Source organism: Notechis scutatus, chromosome 4, assembly GCF_049901735.1.
Source record: "Notechis scutatus isolate UNSWTSFEM ecotype Mainland chromosome 4, rNotScu1.2, whole genome shotgun sequence".
In the NCBI taxonomy this organism is placed as follows: Eukaryota; Metazoa; Chordata; class Lepidosauria; order Squamata; family Elapidae; genus Notechis; species Notechis scutatus.
In genome coordinates, this window is record NC_142012.1 from 94,903,476 (window position 1) to 94,926,091 (window position 22,616).

General features: G+C 37.1%; 1 protein-coding gene across 11 annotated transcripts in view; it reads left to right on the forward strand.

Moving 5' to 3' along the window:
• The window catches only part of PCDH15 (protocadherin related 15), a 755,413-nt gene that overhangs the window by 464,005 nt on the left and 268,792 nt on the right, over window positions 1–22,616 (forward strand). For all 11 annotated transcript variants that reach the window (XM_087964118.1, XM_087964124.1, XM_087964126.1 and 8 more), the window contains one exon: window positions 1,513–1,683. In XM_087964118.1, coding sequence (XP_087820244.1) covers window positions 1,513–1,683 — 171 coding nt within the window. The remainder of the gene's footprint in view (window positions 1–1,512; window positions 1,684–22,616) is intronic.

Consider the following 22,616-nt stretch of genomic DNA (forward strand, 5'->3'; position numbering starts at 1 on the left):
CAATTGTTCAATTGAATCAAGCTGTAATAGCCAAAATACACTATAATTGTTTGTTTATTTATTTATATTTCACTACAGTTCTTTATTATAAAACTAAAAACAGAAACAGCACTCAAATTTCAAATTTCAGTCTGACAATCTTTCTACAATCTTGAGTAAGGTTGACATGCCATATGCGTTGGTCTGAGTTCATTTTCCCTGCAGAGCACTTAATCTTTTCTGTTGGAAAAGCAGCAGAATTGGCTAATTCTTCTTCCAGAAAGCAGAATAGATGGACTGTGTTTATCAGGGCTGACAGATAAATGATTCAATAATTAAAACTATAGAAAGTTTTGTAGAAAGAAAGGGAATTAAACTCCCTTGGAGTTCTGTGAAGAAAACAATACTTATTGCCCCCAAATGTACAAAAAGAAACTTTAATCGCAAAAGTCTTTTTTTACTTGTTCCTATCCTCAAATATTTCAGGAAAGATAGAGAAAAATCCTTTTCATTTCGCAAGTTGTGTTTTACACATGGTAGATTTCTTTGCTGTTGGATAATTTGCTTTATTTCTCGGAGTTATTACAGAATCACTAAAAGTTAGATTCTGCATTCAGTATTCTCTGAGACACATTTGTATATTTGTGTTTGATGTCAGCTAACATCTCACAAAACTATTCAAGGACTTGAATAACTTGGAATACCAGGAAAGGAGAAAGAGGCTTAATGGGAGAATGTAGGGAAGAGATGAGTATCTTGGAATAAATATATAATGAGAGAGGTAGAAACAGACATACTGTATACCTAAAGTAATTGGGAAAGGATATCTATGACATAATAAAGAAGAAAATTAGTGATAGGAAGAAATAAAAACAAATCCAACTTGCCACCCGATTTAAAAAAAGAAAGTAAACCTCCCATCAAGGTCCTACTGCTATCTGGAGCCTGGCAGTTCATTACTTCTCTCCACATAATTTTTCAAGAACAGCACAGGATTCAGATTGAATTCACATGTTATCAAATGATAAATAATTCTTACAGGTAGTCCTCAACTTATGACCACAGTTGAGCTCAAAATTGATCCTTGTCAATTGTCCATTTGTCAAATCAATCGCTGCATGAATTTTGCCTCATTTTATGACCTTTCTTGCCACAGTTGTTAAGCGAATCACTGCAGTTCTTAAGTGAATCACGCAATCATTAAATGAGCCTGACTTCCCTCATTGAATTTGCTTTTGGGGAGCCAGCTACGAAGGATACAAATAGTGATCCACATGACTCCAAGACAGTGCAATTGTCATAATTTCATGCCAGTTGCCAAGCCCTTGAATTTTTGATCATGTGACCATGGGGATGCAGAAACAGTCGTAAGGGTGAAAAGGGGTTATAAGTCCCCTTTTCCAGCGCCATTGTAACATTGAACGCTCAGTAAACAAATGGTTGTAAGTCAAGGACTACTTGTATTGAAAGACACCATTCTTCTTTCTGAAGGAATTGCAAGAATAGTATTTAAACATTCTGTTTTCTACACAGGATCGAGCTCAAAACCTTGTGGAACGAAGAACAAGCACAACCACACTCACTGTTGATGTCCTTGATGGGGATGACCTTGGACCAATGTTCCTTCCATGTATATTAGTATTTAACACTCGTGACTGCCGGCCACTCACTTATCAAGCTAGTTTGCCAGAACTCACTGACCCTGTAAGTACAAGCCTGTTAATTGAGTTCATTCATTCTGCATCTGTATTTAGTTACCACTAATTGTACAGCACAAGCTTACAATCAGCAGACTCAACAGAGGCCAGACGTATATCCTGCTATGCCAGAGACAGTCTCATTTTTGCAGCTACATGCAAATTGCAAAGTCTGATTTATCAGACCCTTGAGTGGATTCTTGTCAGGCTTCACACCCAGAATGGCAGTAAATCCTTTTCTTCCAGACACTTAACCCTTAATTCAACTCTTAGTTAGACTTGGCAGAAGTCTCCCAGGTATCACTTTGCTAAATTGATATCTTTATTACTCCGAAGAATGGAACCTCAATCATAACACTTGATTATTCAACTTACTATTTAAAAAAAAGTCTCTGAGACTTTATAAATCTATACTCTATGTCATGGGTGTCAAACTCGCTGCATCACGTTGCCGTCACGCAATGTTTTTCCCATTCGTGGAGCTGGGGTGGGCGTGGCCTACATGTGACGCATCTGTCCTGCAGGCCGCAAGTTTGACATCCCTGCTCTAGGTTATAACACTCCTGCTTTTCTAAATTGACTGGTCATTTGATGGCTTGGGAGGTGATGTAATGGGATGTGAAAAAGACCTTGGGAGACTGGGTGAAGAGAAGCTAACCGATGATCAGATAAGAAAGAGCATAGCCTCTCGATAATGGGCAGAGCAAGAAGACCAGAAGGCACTCTCTCTAGTTTCTCAGACCGTAAAGGAGACAGAGAGAGAAATGTACTTTCAGATTTGAGAGATTAAGTCAATGTGACTTTAAATAAAGTAAAATTAGGTAATTTGATCATGTTACTGATCTGGTTTTCCATGAGGTTGACAGGTGATTGAAATATATTGAAATAACAGCTTTCACTACATTTGGAGTTGCTGATTTCTGCCTTTCCATCTTTAGTAGTGCTTTCTTAAGCCCAAACAGTTATTATGTTTATTCTGTAAATATTACATAAAAATATGTATTGGTCAGTTACTTTCCTATAACCCACATCAGAGAACATAGGTCCTGCCAAGCCTTTATCTTAACTTTATAGGTTTTTAGTATTTACTGAAATATCAAAATATTCATTAGCTAACAACTTCAGATTTTGGTTCGTGTTTCCCCCCAAACTGATGAAAATGAGATTAATTAAAATATATATCATGAACATAAATGAATTTTTGTAGACATGGGAAAAATTATAATAATTTATAACCATATTCATGTCATATTTTTATTTGCTTAATTTCTCTTTTACAATGTACATTGACCTTTCCGTTTATAAGATGTATAAATATCTTATAAATAAATAAAATATGTATTTAAAAATTTGTATAAGTATTCTTTTCAATTAAGAAATAATATCACTCTGAATTGATCAAAAATATTCCTTAAATGTAGCTCTTCAGAGTACTTTTGTAGTGTAATACCTTTCCTTGGTTTTATCATCATCAAATTTAAATGGAAAAATGCATGTAGAATGTAATCATTACTTTTCAGAAACATTGAAGTAGCAATAGATTTGCAACATCATAAAAAGAATCAGACAGAGTGCATTATATTTATCTTTAGGTCAATTAAGAGAGTTGGTATAATTCAATGTTTTCTATTGAGAAAAATTGTTGAAAGTATTGTAATTCATGCCTAGAACTTTGTAATGGACTGTGGGAATAACTATGGAAAACAGGAGGGAGCCTCCTATTCCTCCATAAATGAAGCCTGAACCCAAAGGAGTGGGAGTTCAGAAAGCATCTGAGAAGCATTTTCCTAGTTCTCTGGGATGTACAGATGTGGAGGAGGGATGTGCTTTCAGACTTGCAAGATGCTATTCCTTCAAGATAGTCCAGATAGGATACCAAAACCAAAAGTACTAATGCTTCCTTTATTGTAAGGTCACAGTACAAAATACAAGCCTGAAAGTATTTTCCTTCTGTTCTCCTGCTTTTACTTTCCAAAGAATTAGGGAAGGTACCTTCTGAGATGTTTATTCACCCCTATCCTGCCTTCACACTCAGATTTTGTTTATCAGACCATTGTCTGATAAACAATTAAGATTATTCCCACTTGGTGCTAAACTTGTTACTATGGCCATTTCCATAAGTTGCTTGCTGGCTTCTTCCATGGTGATGGGAGAAATGATAGAAGAATACTGCAGCACTTTGAGAGGTGGTGAGAGAGGTCACACCATTGACTAACTGTCTTTGCAAAAGTAACAACTGAGCTGATAGCCGATTAGCTTGGCTTCTCATAATGTACTCAAGTTCCATGACCTTAATGGATTAGTTCATCTCATGCATATGGAAAGCACTCATCATCATTACCACCTTCACTGCCTACTGGTCAACTGGTTGAGAACCTTGCAATATTTTGTTTGTGTCATAGCCCTAGAAATAATTTATTGAATCTGTTGTTGCTATAATATAAATCATCCCCAATACCCAATCCTGTAAATGAAGCTTTCCTAGGGTATAAAAAAGGTTGTATAATTTCCCCCCTTTGTTAAGAATACATATGTGAACACATTCTAATTATAATAGATGTTTCTGCATTTTTAATCAGTAGGCTGGGCAGCTAAAGTTTGAATAACTGGAAGTGCTAAAAATGAAACAAATGCTTGAGGAACTTGTAATGGATTTTGTGGGTGCTAATTTTTTTTAGAATGCCAATATTTTGCCTTCTTTTCCTGTCATGTCAACTTGATGCTAGAATGGGTATCTAAATATAATGAGAACATATTAATGGTGTGGAATATTTGTGATATGTTATGTAGCTCAGTAATGGGTGGAAGTAGTATGTTGCTTGCCTTTAACCAATAAATATGTAATGTGAATGGAAAATTCTAAGCAACAGAGTCATCATATCATAGAAAGCTGTTACGTATCAAACAATTCTATGTATGGTTAGCTTCTAAATGAACACAAGCCTAAAACATAATTGCATAGTTTAAAATCACAGACATGTGGAGTTTCATTTGTTTCATAAATAAAGTATACACATATTCCAGATGTGATAAAATGCCAACAGATCTTGGCAGCTCCAAGGTGGATAGCAAGACAGTTAAAATGAGGGAATCTGTAAGAGATTCTGGAATCTAGGGGACGAATAAACATGAGAACTGAATTCCACCCTAATTACACTAGATATAAGTTGTATAGAGGATTCCTTTGGTAGGTTTTGAAGATTGTTACATTACCCTACCAGTAATAAAGATATTTCCAGAAATCTAAGTAGTTCTTGTTCTCCAAGTTTTTCAGCCTTGGAAATCTTGACATTATGGAAAGGTCAAGGACTATCTATAATAAATTGTTTCTGATCTTATGTCCAATTTCATAATTGCTCTTCATTGTGGAGAGTTAGCAAATCTTTTGCTAGCTCTTATTGTCTGCTCCTCTGGCTACCCTCTGGCTCTGCCTAAAGTAATCCTTTCCCAAACAGAGAGAGGACTGTCACAAGTGTATAGGTCAACAGTAAGAAATGTTGATATTCATGCTTTCTGGTGTACCATGTTGTTAGATAAGTTTGAAGTTAGACTCTGTTTGAGCAGTTCTAAGTGAATCACCTGGGGCACAGTCTTGTGGTGTTATTTGAGGCTAAGTTTAATTCTGTAACTCCTGATAAAGCAAAAATTCCTCCAAGCTATACTTTCATCCACCCATCTGCTAAAGGCTGCCTAGTGCCTAGGAGGTGATTTCTGGATTGGTCTATATGATAATGTCTATGGAGATTCTCAGTCATCCAGGTCATGGTTGTCTCAAAGATGCTTTTTCAAAAGACTATGTTTTTTTTTCTCTTGAGGAAGATGTTTGCTTCTTACTTCTATACTTCTGCAAATGTTCTCTTGGAGAATATGTAATTCATCAGAGGTTCTGTGTATACAAAAGAAAAGCTGGTTTGCTTCTAAGTTCTGTTGATCTTCTTGCAACATGCTTGATGTGTGTTTTACCACACACAAACTGTTTCTTATTTAAGACGGATTTGGAATATCTAAAATGAATGTTCAAGGTTTGGATTGTCAGCCCAAGTACATCTTTTTCATGTATAATTATAGAATGCCCATATGCCAAATTCTTTGTGTTCCTTTATGAATAATGAAATGGTGGTTGTCTCTGCTAGCAAGTCTTACAGCTGATATCTTTGGTCTTCTCAGGATTTACAGGACTTGGCACTTAAAGATTGACAAGATGTGCAACAGGGATTTTACTGATATAGCTGTTATCATCTGCAAGAGTAATTGTTGCAGATCCTTTCAGTGAAATGTTCTGCATGCAGTGAATCTAATAGGAAATTGTGCATAGGATTGTAGTGTTGGTTATTTTCAGATTGTCAATTGGCACTTGTTTCAGGATGTGCACATTTTTAAAAAAAATATTGATATACAAATTCCTACTCCTATGAAATATGTGTTCTGTAAACAGTTAATGTTATACAAACTAATGCAATTTGTAATTGTCATATTTCATTCTAGTTTTTTTTTTTAAAAAAAAGCATCAGTAAGTTTGGTCAATTGTATGTTCCACACTCAGAAGAACTGAGCAAACCCACTATTGACTCCAAACTTTTTAGACCTAAAAGGTACAATAAGGTACAGGTGGATCATTCTTCCGTTAATTCCATGCTGATATATTTTCTGTACATTTATTTTATTTAGCGTATGGCAGGGGTGTCAAACTCAAGGCCTGCAGGCTGTATCCAGCCCACGGGGTGCTTAGATCTGGCCCATGGGGCTGGTCTGCAAATAGCAAAGGACTGGCCCACGGTGCTTCTGCTAGCAAAAATGGGGCACGGGCAGGGCACTCCCTCCCTTCCTTCCTCCCTCCCTCCCCGCTATTGCTTTTGGCCTCTAGAGTCCAAAATGGAGCCTCCAAAATCATCCAAGAGACTGTCCAGGCCCAAAACAGAGCCTCTGGAGTCACCCAGGAGGCCATCCAGGCCCAAAATGGGGCCTCCACAGTGCTGCAGGAGGCTGTCCTTGACTCAGAAGGTTATAAAAGGGAGTACAAGTAAAATATTTTACCTTTCAAGCTTTCAGGATCCTCTCATAAGGTTCTCTCATAAGGTGATCATGTCAGGGTTCTAGCAATTACTCCAGTTAAATCATGAGCCTCGAGCCACACTCCCAAAACTAAAGAGGATTTATTTAAAGCTACCATTCTACGTCCGGCACTAACTTGGGCGTAGCCAACTCTGAGATACATAATTCACTGTCACCCTTGATCCTGCTTCCCCCCCCACCCCTCTGGGTGTATCATCCAGCAAAAAACATCCATAGCCAAGAGTCATCAATCATGCTCTCCAATTAGATTTTTTCACGGCAGAAGCTTCAGTCATCTAATCAGTCTCACAAGAAAATATGAATGGGATGTACTTTTGATTCCACACTATTGCCTGCTCTTTGAAACTCTCCCCACTTCTTTCTATTGTCAACTATAAAACGTGTATACAGATCAAGTAGATCAAGTAAGTATTAAAAAAACAAAATCACAGTAATGTATGCCTCCCTATTTTTTTAAGTTTATAAAACCATGTGTTTGGAGGTATGGTCATATGTCATGCCCACCATGGCTATGCCCCCACCCAGCCCTCCAAGGTCAAACCCAATCCTGATGTGGCTCTCAATGAAATTGAGTTTGATACCCCTGGTATCTACAGAGCATTATGCAGTCACTGATATACAACATTAATAAAACACACTATACATACACACACAAACGTAAGTTTAGAGCATGTAGAGCAGTAAACAAGATAAAATATTTAATCAGGGTAAAACCATGATAAAATGGCCACAATATAGTACCATAGAATAACAATAAGGTAAACATTATAGTTCAATAACCAAGGAAGATAATAATCTAACTGGAAACAGCAAAGGAGTGGCCTGTGGTGCTTCTGTCAGTGAAAATGGAACTTGTTGCAGGAGATCATAGCAGCCGACAACGGAGCTCAGGAGGCCCGCATGAGGCTCTACCGAGCTCTGTTTTTGCTGGCAGAGGGTTGCAGGAGGCCGTCACAACTGAAAACGAAGTTCAGGAGCTTGATTTCACTGGCAAAGGGCTCAGGCCACCACAGGCACCCTCTGACACGAGTGATGTTGAACTGGCCACACCCACCCTAGTCATGCCCACCTCAGCCCCCTGAGGTAAAACACAACCCTGCTGCAGCCCTCAATGAAATTGAGTTTGACACCCCTGATCTAATTGCTTCCGGTGTCATCTGCTCTACAGTTAACATATTAGTACACAATTTATGGTACATGGGCATACAGTAGCACATTATGAAAGTTGAACAAAAAGTAACATCTCTAACAATGTAAGCCATTAACAGAGAGCAGTAGTGATACACCAAACACTCAGATATGTTCCTTACTATCTGTTCTTTTATCTAGAAAGGAAGAAAAGGTTATGTTGCTTTTTTTTTCCTGAAGTGGAAGCTACTACTCTTCACTGCACTTTAAGCAATATGCTATGGTTGAATTTTTGAATGCAAAAGGAATCTTTCCAATTGAAATTGACTGCCAAATGCAGGCCATTTGTGATAACTGTGTTGCTTTGACTACTGTGTGTGTGTGTGTGTGTGTGTGTGTGTGTGTGTGTGTGTAAAGATGGTGAACTAGGAAGAGCTGATTTGTGTGGATGGCCTTTGACAGCAATTTAAGAGCTTCGAATAAGAAAGGTTAATGAACTTGATTAAAGACAATTGGTGGATCACTCAAAGGGAAATTGACATCAAGCGTGGCAAAAACATGCCAGTCAAAAACATGGAGGCTTGTGCAAGATGGGGTTCCTCATATGTTAATAGCAGACCTGAAAGCATCAAAAATTGGCATTTGCCAGCAACTGTTGTCACATTGTCACAGCTAATGACACATGGCTTATTAGTCTAACCCAGAAAAGAAGCATTGTCTGTGGAATATCGTCACAAAGCTTTGCCAGTTTAAAAAAGAAAATGAAAACCCAGGCTTTGACAGGAAACTGTTGTGGTTCGCGGCAGCAGGTGCGGACAGCAGACATCTCTGACAGCGAGGGCGAAAGGGAACCAGTCAGGGAGCCTGGCAAGGACTTTGAAGAGGGTCCTGTGTCTGATGCAGGGACGGGGCCAGGACTATCAGAGAGTGGGGTGCTGCTTTTGGAGCTTTTGGAGTCTGGCAGCAGTGAAGCAGAGGACCGGGGGAGCCTGTGCACAGTGCATATGTGCACAGAGCTGCTCAGAGGAGGGAGCAGCTGAAGCAGCTAGGGTGACTCAGGAGTAAGGCTGGAAGGTAATTGCCCCTCCCATAAGGGATAAAAACCAGCCCTTGAGGATGTGCTCTTTGCAGGAAGCAAAGAAGTTCTTTAGAGTCTGAGTCCTCGTTGAAACCCTGCAAACTTGAAACTTCTGTCGGTTGATATTTATCAGTAATTAGATGTCAGTTCTTGGCAGCCTTTTACAACCTTGAAAGGACTTGCTTTTATCTCAGATAATTAGGTTTACATGATTCTTGGCTGGGAATGCAAAGAATTCCCAGTGCCGCATTAAAAAAGGTTTGCTTTTATACACAGTTTGTGTTTGTTTAATTGGAACAAGGCTTGGGTCAGAACAGAAACATCTCAGTTCTGGGGATACAAACAATGTTATTTACATGGAATTCTTCGAATCTGGCCCTACTCTCAACTCAGCGCATTTTATTCCAACATTCAAAACTTTGAAATAACAGTAGGGCAAGGGTTCAGACGCAGAACATGACAACACTTGATCCCACAGCATACAAGCACCCAAGGTGCAAATGACAAAATGGAAGTCACTGTCTTACTCCATACCATCAAATCTTTATTCCATGCAACTTCTACCTTTCCCCCCAAATTCAGGGAATACCCTGTGGGCATAGAGGTGTTAGACTCAAATGAAGAGGTGGCAAGGGCTGTCAGTACCTGGTTAAAGAGCTAGTTAAAGAGCGACTTGTTTTGTGACAGCTTTGAGAATTTGTTATTAAGACAAGGATCAAATAAAACAAAAACCTCTGGGTCCAGGGCAGAAATGTGGATTGAGAAAACATCTCAGACATCACTCTCCATAGCTTTTGTGAAGATAAATGGAAGACAGGGGAGAACCACATTCAAACTGGCAGGATTTGGATCCTGTAACTTTATATTTTACATATGGATCCTCGGTGGTGCAAGTGCGGTACTGCAGGCTACTTCTGCTGACTGCCAACTGCCAGCAATTCAGTAGTTCGAGTCTCACCAGGCTCAAGGTTAACTCAGCCTTCCATCCTTCCGAGGTGGGTAAAATGAGGACCCAGATTGTTGGGGGCAATATGCTGACTCTGTAAACTGCTTAGAGAGTAAAGCACTATTAAGCAGTATATAAGTCTAAGTGCTATTGCTATAATAAAAGTAGCATTAGCATTCATAACTTCCTAAAGTGATCTATTTTAAAGGGCTGAAAGGTGAAGACATTGTTTTTTATTCAATCTTAGTGGATATTCTAAGTAAACACAGTATGTTCATGGTAAGAAATTCTAACAGAAATTCTCAGGACTTTGAGACATTATCTCTGTCAACTCATAAAACATTTCTATGGTCTTTTTAGAGTTGCCAACAGAAAGGGAGGGGGGAAAGGGGTTTGAAAGAGTAGTGCAACAGCTTGAAAATTGAAAGTGTATTCCATAAATAGTTTTTCAAAGATAGTAACTAGGTGACTGAAGTTTCTCCTTGCTATATAAGTTTCTATTTTATGTGCAAATATCTAACTGGAGAACATGATTGATGACTCTTGGCTATGGATGTGTCTCTTGGAGAATATGAATTATGATACACCAGGTCAAGGGTGATAATGAACTATGTGTCTCAGAGTCGGCTACACCCAGGCAGTGCTGGACATATTAACTCCCAATAAATCCTTTTGAAGTTTTGGAAGTTTGGCTCAAGACTCATGATTTAATTGGGGTAACTGCCAGAATCCTGACAATCTCTGTGTTAGACTAGACGATTTCTGCCACTGTTTTTGCAAACCGAAAGGCAATAGCCACATTATATTCAGGTCAGTTGACCCTGTAAACATCTGTGGATGTCTCACAGTTCTGAAACACTTAAGGTTTGAAAGAATCCTTTTGCTCCTCAGGTTTGTGGCTATTTGCCTTCTGCTGAATCCTGTGATAATCCCACAATGATAGACTTAGAACAGCAGTAGACACATGGAGAGACAAAGGGATTTCACTTTTTGTAATATCCCATAGGATGAAAACATGATTTTTGACTGTGATCATAAGAAACTCTTCTGCTAATCTGGATTTGGAGATGAGAGCAAAGGGCACATTGCCATGAAAAACAGCTTCTTTGATAAGATTTAAAAATTGCACTTCTGAAATATTTTTTTCCTTATTAGTCCAAAATGTAAAGGATTCCATAGTTCCTTTATAGCAAGCAGTTCAAATGTTTTGCAGTCTTTCTGCCTCTGCTTCGCTGAGAGAATCAAAATGTAATCTTAGTAACATGTTATGAACATGATAGTACCGCTTTCTATCCAGATACCTCTGGCACCAAACATTCAGTCTTTCTACCCAAAGATGGATCTGCTATAGGACATAGTCCTGCCCTTGCCTTTTGCAAGCAATCGTGTAGTTTTATTAATTCTACCTTCTAGTAAGACCTATCAAGCCATCATGTTCCTATTCAGACTTGTACAATATTTAGCATTATTGGCTGTGACTGACATCCTTATACAAGCTTTGGAACTTCTAAGTCCTAGGCCAGGGTCCCCAAACTTGGCAACTTTAAGACTTGTGGACTTCAACTCCCAGAATTCTCTAGCCACCTATCCTGGCGGGAGAATTCTGGGAGTTGAAGTCCATAAGTTTTAAAGTTGCCAAGTTTGGAGACCTCTGCCCTAGACCTTTGTACTACTATATGTTGGAGGGCCAATGAGACAATTTATTTGAATTGCCATTTTATTGTTTATCAGTTTGATATTTTGGGCTTTCTTTTCTTTTTGTTATTGATGATTAGATTTTATTTAGTTTTCTGTAAATTCTCAAGAATCACTTTAGTTTACTTGGGCAGCCATTTTAAATAAATAAATAGGCCTTTCTGTTTCTTATCACAGCTGTCAGAGCCTTTGATTATACTTTGAAAAATATATTATCAATGAAGAACCATCTTGATTGGACACAAATGGGGATTTCAAGCCAAAGGGCTGGTATAATATTGGCAAGATGTTAATGGACCCATTGGGGTATAACACTTGTATCTGGCACCAAGATTTCCTTACCCTTTGTGTCATGTGTCAGATATTGATTCATGTATTTGTACTGCTATATTCCACTCCCTTCTGAATCCACCTTTTATTTGTAGCCAGTTCCTTTTGTTTAATTCTAAGAAATAGGGAGCTCATTATCCCATTCTTTGTCATTTTAAGATTTTGCTGTGCTCTCCCTAGCAACTAAGCATTAGGGCAGATGACAACAATGTAGAAAGACAAGATTAGGTCACAGATATAGAAGATAAAGATAACACTTTGGCTCAATATATCTATACCTTTTTAATGAGTTCTTTTGAACTCAAAGTTTAAGTTATTCGAGTACAATGTTTAGAAGCATAAGAAATCCAATCCTTTCAGAGTGTTTCTTCAAAATGAAGCCCAGATGTACAATATTTCATCAGACATTATTCAAGAGAATGCTAAATTTAAGAACATGAAAATGATATTACTTATTTTATTACATTTATAAGGCTGATCAATTCTATGGTGATAACCCAAAGTAGAGTACAGTAGAAAGAAACTAATTAAATTAAAATCCAAATATCTGGAATGGTATTTCTCAACCTTGGCAACTTTAAGCTGTGTGGACTTCAACTTGAACACTGTGGTGAGGGAATTCTGGAAGTTGAAGTCCACACAGCTTAAATTTGCCAAAGTTTTGAAACACTCATCTGGAAGAAGAATGTGTATTGAAGAACAATAAGACCTATTGAACCTACAAGACTCAAGCTGTGGGAAAGAGCCCTGATTAAGGGTCCTGTTAAATATGACCAAGGCAGGAACCACTCATATATCAGGAGGAATGGTGATCCAGACAGCAGGTGCTGCAACAGACAAAGGACACTTCTTGGGTCTCATCAGATGACACTGCTTAATGATGGGACTTGAAATATGCCAAGTCTACATGCTCATACATGTCAGAAGAAACCATAGAAGATTGAGTCATTATATAAACCCCAATTACCAGGCTTTAGAAAACTAGCTTAACAGCTGGGTGTCATATTCATGTCCCATAAATATTTGTTGAGGACAAGACTAGTTGCCATGTTGCCAGTGAGCTAGCTCCAGGTCATTAGTTGTTCTAGCACAAAGGTAGTGTTTGTTCCTCTTACTGTGATACAATACCTCCTGTACATGGAGGAATATATCAATGATCTGCTAACTTACAATTGGCCCTTATTATCTAGTTATTTTTTTAAAATATTCCTATGGCTATCTCATTTTTGGAAATGAGAAAGATTAGATATTATAATAGAATCAATTTTTCTCATGAGAATAAAAGCTGGGAAACAGCCTTCACATCAAACCTCCTATCCTACAGGTTCATTTTTCAAGCAGTTTTGTAGCCAGAATCTCTACAGCACACTTGCCATTGCATACGGTGACTAAGCCATGAGGGGGATGCATTTTACAAATGCTCCTTAATGTTCTGGAAGACTGCTGAATTCACATCAAGAATATATATTTGGTTGTACTGCGCCCTACGCAGTATTCCTACTTACTCCTGCAACTTGGAGAGCCTATTTTCTGGAACATAGCAGAACAAATCTAAATTGAAAAACAGGAATAAAATGGCAATCTGTCACAACCGAAGGCCTAGTTCATTAGTCATTTTTGTTCATTTCAATGTCTCCCACTACTGGTTTATCAATGAGTAGTAAACACACTGTTTCCAAACTGATGTATGTCATATACTTAATCCTGAAATATCTCTATGGAATTTCCTAACTCCATAACTCTCCAAAATGCACCCAATAATGTTGACCATAAGTGAAAACATGGCAACAATGGATGGAAACTAATCAAGGTGATAACCAAACTAGAACTAAGGAGAGATTTCCTGTGAGTTAGAACAATTAATCAGTGGAATGGCTTACCTTCCAAATTTGTGAATGCTTTTTAAAAAATGTTTTAGGAAAACATTAGACAACCATTTGTTGAAAATGGTATAGGTTTCCTGCTTGAGCAGGGAGATGGACCAGAAAATGTCTAAAGTCCTTTCCAACTCTATTATTCTGTTATGCCTACTGAATCCCACAAAAACTCTGTTGCTCAATATTTTGCTCTGAAGCAAATAATCTATAAAACTGTTTTCTTAAGTAAAGGAACTCATTTTGATTCTTTTCTCCTAATATGTCGGCCTCCCCAATGCTCGTAAAAATGGTATAAATGCAAAATGAAGGGGAATATGCAATCTTTAACAAATTTATAGCAAGATTTGCTAGGTAACAGATAATTCAATTTAATAAAAACGGAATGTGTATATTAATGGTGCTTAAATGTTTCATTCTGAAGTCTCAAAGCAAAAACCCTCCATCATGTGGTGGCTGAAGTTTAAAGTTTTATATGCTGTTTATGTGTTGATATTTTGTTCAAGTCTCATCCACCCTCTCTCTGTTTATTTTTTTAACCTTTTGAAACATTGTCTGTTCTCCATGTGCAATTTCCTGATAACTGTGTTCTTAAGAAAATGTCACCAAGAACAACTGAAGTGAAAGCTAGAAATTATGAAGATGTGAATTTACAGATAATTAATTTTTATATGCATGGGGCTGCATAAAGAATGACAAGGCTAATTAAAAGAAATTGGCACTAATGTTAATGTGGAAAGTCATGAAGCTTAGAGGATGAGTTGGTTGTCTTTTCCTCTTGGAAGATCAGCAAATATTTCCATAATATATAGTGCTTTCAGCTGGTGAAGAGCCCATGCTATATAGTTCTGCCTCTCCCATGATTCCGTCCCCCCAAATCAGGGTGGATTTACATCAGCATTTCTATAGAGGCATAATTATAAACAGAAGCAAAAAATAGAAGCATCATGAGAATAAGCACTTTGAAATTATAATCATTTCAATAGGGGAAATAACAAGGTGAAACAAATCTATCATTTCCCCCTTTATCTCCTTGCCCCTCATTTTTTATTGAGGGTACCCTAATTTTTCACAAAAACACTTTGAGAATTCAAAGATCTTCAGAGAGATCTTCCATCTTCCTGCTCTATTGACTAAAGCAAGACCTGATTATTATGTTCACTTGTAGATCTTGCATTTGCTTCTAATGCTGAATTCAGTCCTCGTTTGCTAGAAACATTACAGTCAACCAGATCATCAGAACCAAAGACAAATCGATCAACAAAAAAGGGAACATATAACTTATATATACATGTACTGTACTAGAGGTGAGAGTGATTGGGGAAGACATTGCTTTTACATCCCTCATAAAGAAAAGTAAAGCCAAGATTCATAGATATAAACAGTGCAGCTGAGTATGTGGACTTGGGCTGTGGGAAGAAGGCCTGACACTGAAGGGAATGGATGTGGGAGGTTTTTGTAGACTTTGAACATTTATGTTCTATGCAATTCAAATCATGAAAGAAGAATGAATTCCTTCTTTAGCTCCAGTGTTTATGCATTGCAGGTTGCTGAAGTTCCCATATATATTATTTTTATCATTCTTCATTTTCCCCCTACTTTCCATATTAACAGTGATAACCAAACACTAGTGGTAGAACATAGTTTTCCAAATTTTAGGGTATCAAAGCAATTGTAGACTAAGTTACAAGAAGCAATTAGTCATTCTAGACAAAAGAAAAACAGTATTTTTATATTATGATCCAATATGTATGCCTACATAACATTATATATATTCTGTATATAGGATTTGTTTCCAGATAAGTTTTTTTATTGCAGCTGTAACAGCGAACAATATGTAAAATAGTAAAAATAGAAAATAAATTACCTATGCATTTAAAATATATATTTTCAAACAATTGTACATTGCATTTTGGACTAGAAGAGGTTATATTTCACAACCTTCAGAGTATCAAGAAAATTTTCATGTAATAAGGATTCCTCCTTACTTTATGTTACCACTTTGGAATCAAAAGTCTTCATCATTAGAAGCTTGGGTATGTCTATATATACATAATTTATTTCTTAAGAGTTATCTCCAATGAAACTAGCATATGCATTACACTCCTGCTTCTAGATTTTTTCAGAACAACAGCCATGTAATATTCCCAGGATTTATCAAATATCAGTACCCATTTGCAATATTTCACTTATTAAAATTTTGAATTATTCCACAGGATATTTTTAATATAATGAAATGTCTCAAAAGTATTTCCTGAAAAAACAACACTTACGGGAAATCAGGAGAGGAGGAATAGAAGGGAAAATGAATGTGTTGTTATTTTGATTTAATTTTACACACAGACACACAAACACAGAGAGAGAGAAAAACAGAATGAGAAAGAAGGTAGAGTATCTTTCCTCTCTCTCTCTCTCTCTCTCTTTGTCTCTCTCTCTCTCTGATTACCCAGCCATTTAAAAGTTTTGAAATATAGATAAATCATTATTATGAAACTATCTTACTGCTGATTTTCATCAAAAAGATTTTTCAACGTTGTCAAATTGCCAATTTTCACAGCAATAATTATAATTTTAATTGCCAGGCTATCCTACAAATTGTTCATTAATGGTTTTGAAAAGATTTTGTGTTATTGTATTATTGTCACAGCGTTTAAAGCACGTAGTTTGCTATAGGTATAATTAATTTCAAAATCCATGAAGTTTAAATTGTGTTTGCAATAATCGCTAAATACACATTTATGAATCACGTTAAAGGAAATTGTCCCTATGTAACTATGAAACATTAACCACAGAAAAGATCATTATAGATTTTCCTTCCATTGTTCTAAACATAGATAGATTAGCAGAGCTCTGCTAATGTAACACCTTTCCTCCCTTCGTTTGATTTTTTATTTGTTCAGTCTTAATATGAATGGACAAAATCACTTGTATCTTTAATCTACCATAAAAGTAATAATGTGAACAGATCACATGGAATGTCTAATGATTTTCAGTCAGTAATGAGACAGTAGAGACAAGGATGGGTGAATTAGTTCCTTCCCACTCCACATGCCACCTGCTTTTAGTTTATTATTTTCCTGACTTTGAGTGTCTTTTGGCTGTTGGAAGGAAGGAAGGGAGGAAGGGAGGGAGGAAGGAAGGGAGGAAGGAAGGAAGGAAGGAAGGAAGGAAGGAAGGAAGGAAGGAAGGAAGGAACATTACAGCAAGTATATGTATGTTCTTATTGTAATACATTTTCATGTTTGCAGGGTAGAACTGCATATGGTCTCACAATGTTAGGAAAAGGGCAGAATAGAGTAAGCATGTAAATTCGAAATCATCTATAGCTTTTAGGTGGAACATATGGTAAAAACATGGAATGTGGGGCATTCTGTCAGAAAGATAGGAACATAAAGCCCATTTCCTTGAAATATATCCTCTCTCAGCCTCTATTGCCTTGGGACAAACATCGCTTGATTTTCAATTGGAAACATCACTCTTAATACGAAACTTCTTTGGAGTTATACAAACTTTGTAACAGAAAATGTATTCATGGTCCCAACACATGCCTCAGAGAAGGTACCATGGCAGAAAAAACTCTTTTCCTTGGTCTTGCCAGACAACTTTTCTGGCAAACAAGCCCTGAAACGTCCTACAACATATTGCCAGACAGGTGGGTGTAACTGGGGAGAGGCAGTTTCTCAAGGAGCTTTACCATTTTTGTTAGTGCTTTATGGTTGTTGTAAGTTGTCCAGAGTTATACATGGCCAAAGAAGTCTCAGGAATTAATAAACTTTTTTGTCCTTCAGATTTTAGCTTTTAAAGATTTAAGATTTTCAGAAGAGAAGGAACATCCCTTTGTACCTCACTATGGCCAAGACTACCCATTTAAGGCACACCTTGTAATAATAAATGGAGTTAGGGCAGGCAACAGCAAATGAGTGTAAGATGTATGGATTGGCGATTTTATCTATCCTAAACACTTACAACTTCTGACACAAGCTGCAGAAACTGAAATAGGAAATATGCAAAGCTTCCCTTTTCTCAGAATTTTACAACAGACTTGTAAATATGCATTTAAACTTTTAATAATTTGCATTAATGTTTGCACTAAAGCACTTTCTGTGGCCTACTTTATAATACCAGTGACTTTTTAGATGGTGAATATTGAATGTAGAATATGAGTTTTCTGTCTGCATTATTTATTGTTAGTTGAATGGTAAAAGCATTATCAGGTATGTTTGTGAAGATTATCATCATCCAGGTCATAGTTGTCTCAAAGGTGCTTTTTCAAAAGGCAGGTAGATTGTTTCTTCCTTGAGGAAGAAGACATTTCACTTCTCATCCAAGAAGCTTCATTGGGTTCTGACAAAATGGTGGGAGCTATGGAGGGATTATTCTGACAGGATGGAATGATCATATTTCTTTGCAGTCACCTGGTCTTAGCATTTTCCCTCAGAACTCTTGAGCCATTTGGGGGTTTATCTGTACCCTCAGGGTCATCTGTGTCAAGGAATGCAATTGGTTGTGGAATCATCTTGGAACTGCTGAAAGGACAGTGTTGTAGACAGGAAATAGGTGGTGTCTTAATTGTTTTATTCCCACCCCACCCCACCCCATTGAGAGAGGACTTCTCAATATTAACCTAAATGACCTCTTTTACCCATCTTTCAAACCAATGGTCCTCTCTATCCAGAATCTCCATTACTTTCCAGAATATCAATCATTAGGTATGGGAACTCTTCAAGAATCCAAAACAAATTGTGGATTCTGTATAATTCAGTTCTCTCTAATGTTAAGCAGGCGAACTACACTATTATTATTTGCTCCTTAAAATAACTGGGACACGTTATGATATCTTGCAATAGATCCCTTTGTAGTTAACCCTAACCTTAATAATGAATTTTCAGAGACAGATCAAGACAAAGGCATCTTTTCAAATAATGGAAAGCATTCAATGGAAGAAACGTGATTATCTCCTTTGTGGTAAAGCAGCAAGTGGATGCTTATTGGTTCAAAAGCTTTCCATGCTAATGAAGAGACAGTTTTTTCTTCAAAATGTAAATGTTCAAAAGGGAAATGTTTTGGAAAGGATCTAGATCTGAGAGAAGTGTTACCAAATACCGTTGGATGATGTAGCAGGATAATGAAACTCTTGCCTAAATTTTCCCCCAAAGTCATCCTTCAATCAAGAACATTGTAAGGTAATTTTGCCTGACTGCTCCCTGTACATTTTGTCATTTGTGTACGGAACTGTTAAATTTTAATTTATTGTGTGAAAATTGGAACAATATGCCAGCACATACATCTTAGATCACTGATTTTCACTTTTTTGTCCATTTTTTTTTTACTTCTAGTTGTCTTTTCATGAAACCCATGAGCATCTTCTCCATCCACTTTTTTCTTTCCCAAAGAACTTTAACATTCTATCAGACTAGGAGTAGGAAGTAGACGTTTAATTAATTAAAATGATAATTAATCATTTAATTATCACAACTGGTACAATGCAGTTGTTATCTAAAGTAGTCACTAAGTAAAACTGCAACTGGGTTTACAATTTTACCTCAGCTTTCTTTGCTTTGTAGACTTTGGAAAGTTGTAATTGCAAAGATTTATTGCAAAATTACTCTTTTATCACCATCTTACTGCAAATGCTTGCTAAACAAGGCAGTCACAAAACAAGGACTACCTTTAGACAGACTACTTAAAACCAGAGGTGGTATTTAGCAGGTTCTGGCCAGTTCTGGAGAACTGGTAGCAGAAATTTTAAATAGTTCGGGAGAACCGGTGGTAACTTTCCCCCAGGAGTGGGGTGGGAATGGAGATTTTACAGTATCCTTCCCCTGCCATGCCCACCAAGCCATGCCCACAGAACCAGTACTAAAATCATTTGAATCTCACCACTGCTTAAAACACATAACTTGAATTCATAATGTGATCTTCTTATCTCCTCAGAAGTGCTCCTATGGTATTGTAACCTTACCACAGGGCCCCAAGCTCAAAACAAACCGAACAGCCAGTTTCCAATTTGAAATGTTTTGCACATCTTTATTACAAAAACCCAATTTCAGACCTTCATCACCATTGAATGACTATAGTTCAAAGGGTCCAGATTTCCCAGCCTAACCATTTCATATGGTTCTCATCAGAATAAAATAAAAAGCACTGGTCTGAAGGCCTGAGAACCTTGGAAGAACAGTGTCAAAAATAGTAGAAGAATACGTAAAGCTGATTCAATTATTCACCGTCATATTTGCTACCTTGTTGATTCCAATACAGGTAGTCCTCGACTTACAACAGTTTATTTAGTGACCGTTCAAAGTTACAACGGCACTGAGAAAAGTGACTTATGGCCATTTTTCACACTTATGACCACTGCAGCATCCCCACAGTCATGTGATCAAGGATCAGAGGCTTGGCAACTAGTTCATATTTATGACCATTTCTGTGTCCCAAAGTCACGTGATCCCCTTTTGTGACCTTCTGACCAGCAAAGTCAATGGGTGTTCTGACCCAAACCCTTTTCCAATAAAACAAACATGAATCAAAGGGAACAGAAACCTTTTAATGATTCTTACGAATCCATGGTTAAAAGGCTGCTGCAAACTAATTAACTTTGATAAGCACAAGCCTCGCCAAAACTCTGCGAGGCTGCCAAGAATAACAGATAAGAAATATTTTACAACACAAGAATCTTCAAACACCAACCTAAGATACTGCAATGTCCACGAGGGTGAGTTTCAGAACGTTTTTGCTTCCTACAAAGAACAGCTGGCTTTTATCTTCTTGAAGGAGGGACCATTACCTTGCAGCCTTACTCCTGAGTCACCCGTGCTGCAGCCGCTGCTCTTTCCTGCAAGCAGCCCTGCATGCACACGCACTTGGCACAGGCTCCTCAGGAACTTCCTCATCGCTGCTCCCAGCCCCCACAATCTCTGAAGGCAGCAGTCCATGCCCTAATGATCCTGGCTCCTCATCTGAGTCGTTGCTCTCCTCAGCCGTCTGCACCTGCTGCCGGCTAATCACAACAATGTGGGAATCCAGATTCACACTTAACAACCATATTATTAATTTAACAAATGCAATGATTCGCTTAACAACTGTGGCAAGAAAAGTCGTAAAATTTATTTATTTATTTATTTACTTACTTACTTACTTACTTATTTATTTATTGAATTTATATTGCTGCCTATTCGCCCATGGCAACTCAAGGCAGCTTACAGAATATAAAGCCACATTTAAAACCATAAAACTAATAAAAAGAATCAATGCCCATCAATATACTTAAAAACCAGATTTAAAACAAGAAAACGTTTAAAACAATAAAACTAATTCAAAGAATCAAATAAATTAATATAGTATAATATAATAAAATCATATAATAAAATGAAGCAAACTCACTTAACAAGTGTTTCACTTAGCAACATAAATTTGGGGCTCACTTGTGGTCGCAACTCGAGGGCTACCTGTATACAGAGCTATGTTTGTGTTAAAGAATTTGCTTTTGATGCAAAAGGCAACCTGGAATCCAAGATATGCGAGCTAATCTCAGTATTACATATCTAAGGGCTCATTATTATTTTCAGGAAAGACTCTACTGCGTATGCTAAGAAGTTTGGTCTGTTCCACCATACCCCAAGGAACTGTTTGAGAAGTACCTACTTATCTCTTCACCCTAACCCTCTCGGAACACAGCATGAATGAATTTTGTGGTTTTCCTTTCCCCCTCCCCTTTTCCCTTTTTGAAATGTATGTATTAATAGTATTCTTAATTTACTATGTTATTGTATTTTAATTGTTCTATTGTGAAGATTGTCAAAATTTACTATAACAGATAGTGGTATGTAATATCTGAAATAATACAACCTCTAGTAATGCTGAAATCTCCTCTTCAAATAACAAAGTCAGGTGAGAAGTGCTGATAGTAGCAAAACCAAAATGAAGCCATTGAGGAACAAGAAGAGAAATATTAGTTTCAAGGGAATGCTGAAACTTGCAGAAACACACATATTAAGGAGTTGTTGTTCCCTATCCTCACCTCCACAGATTCTCCACTAATGAGAAATGATCATAATCACTGTAGAATGTATATTCTCAAATGGAAAAAAAATACATTTGTAGGACAAGTATCATATTGGAGAGAAAGGATCTAGGGCATTGGACATAAACACCTGAAGTTGCAGGCTCGATTTACATATAATAATCATTGTGAAACACCTCAGTGTGTTTAAATTTACTTTTGAGTAAAGAGAATGCCTTTTTAATAGCACAAGCTATGAGATACTGTAAATGCAACTTGCAAACGCTTCAATATTGCCACTAAACATAAAGGTTGGAGTTCATGGTGCTTGTTAACATGGTATTCCTGGAGTTGGTTTAAGACGTCAAAATTCTCCTGTTTGCAAAATGGTTTTGATGATGGTTATTTGAAAATTATTTTAAAATTATTTGAAACATTGTTCAGGGCATCATTTCTAATCATATACTGTAGGTTGTATAGTTCAATATCTCTATTGTTGATGGACATTTATACCTTCAAACTACAGCTTAATTTGGAGCACAGCAAAAAAATAATCCTTTCTGAGCCTTTACTTGAATTATGTTATGCTTTGGGGTTGACTAGAAATGCAATGGCCCATTTTAAAACCTCACCACATGCTCGTTACATATTATGGGATAAGCATATCACATTTATCTGCTGATGGCTACAAGTTCTTAGTTTCTAATTTTTTTATGAATGCATATTGAAAAACAAGATTGAGTATTAAGTAAAATGTAATTGATCATAATGTTCCTGTTCAAAGCAGTATATGAGTAGCAATAACAATAGCACTTTG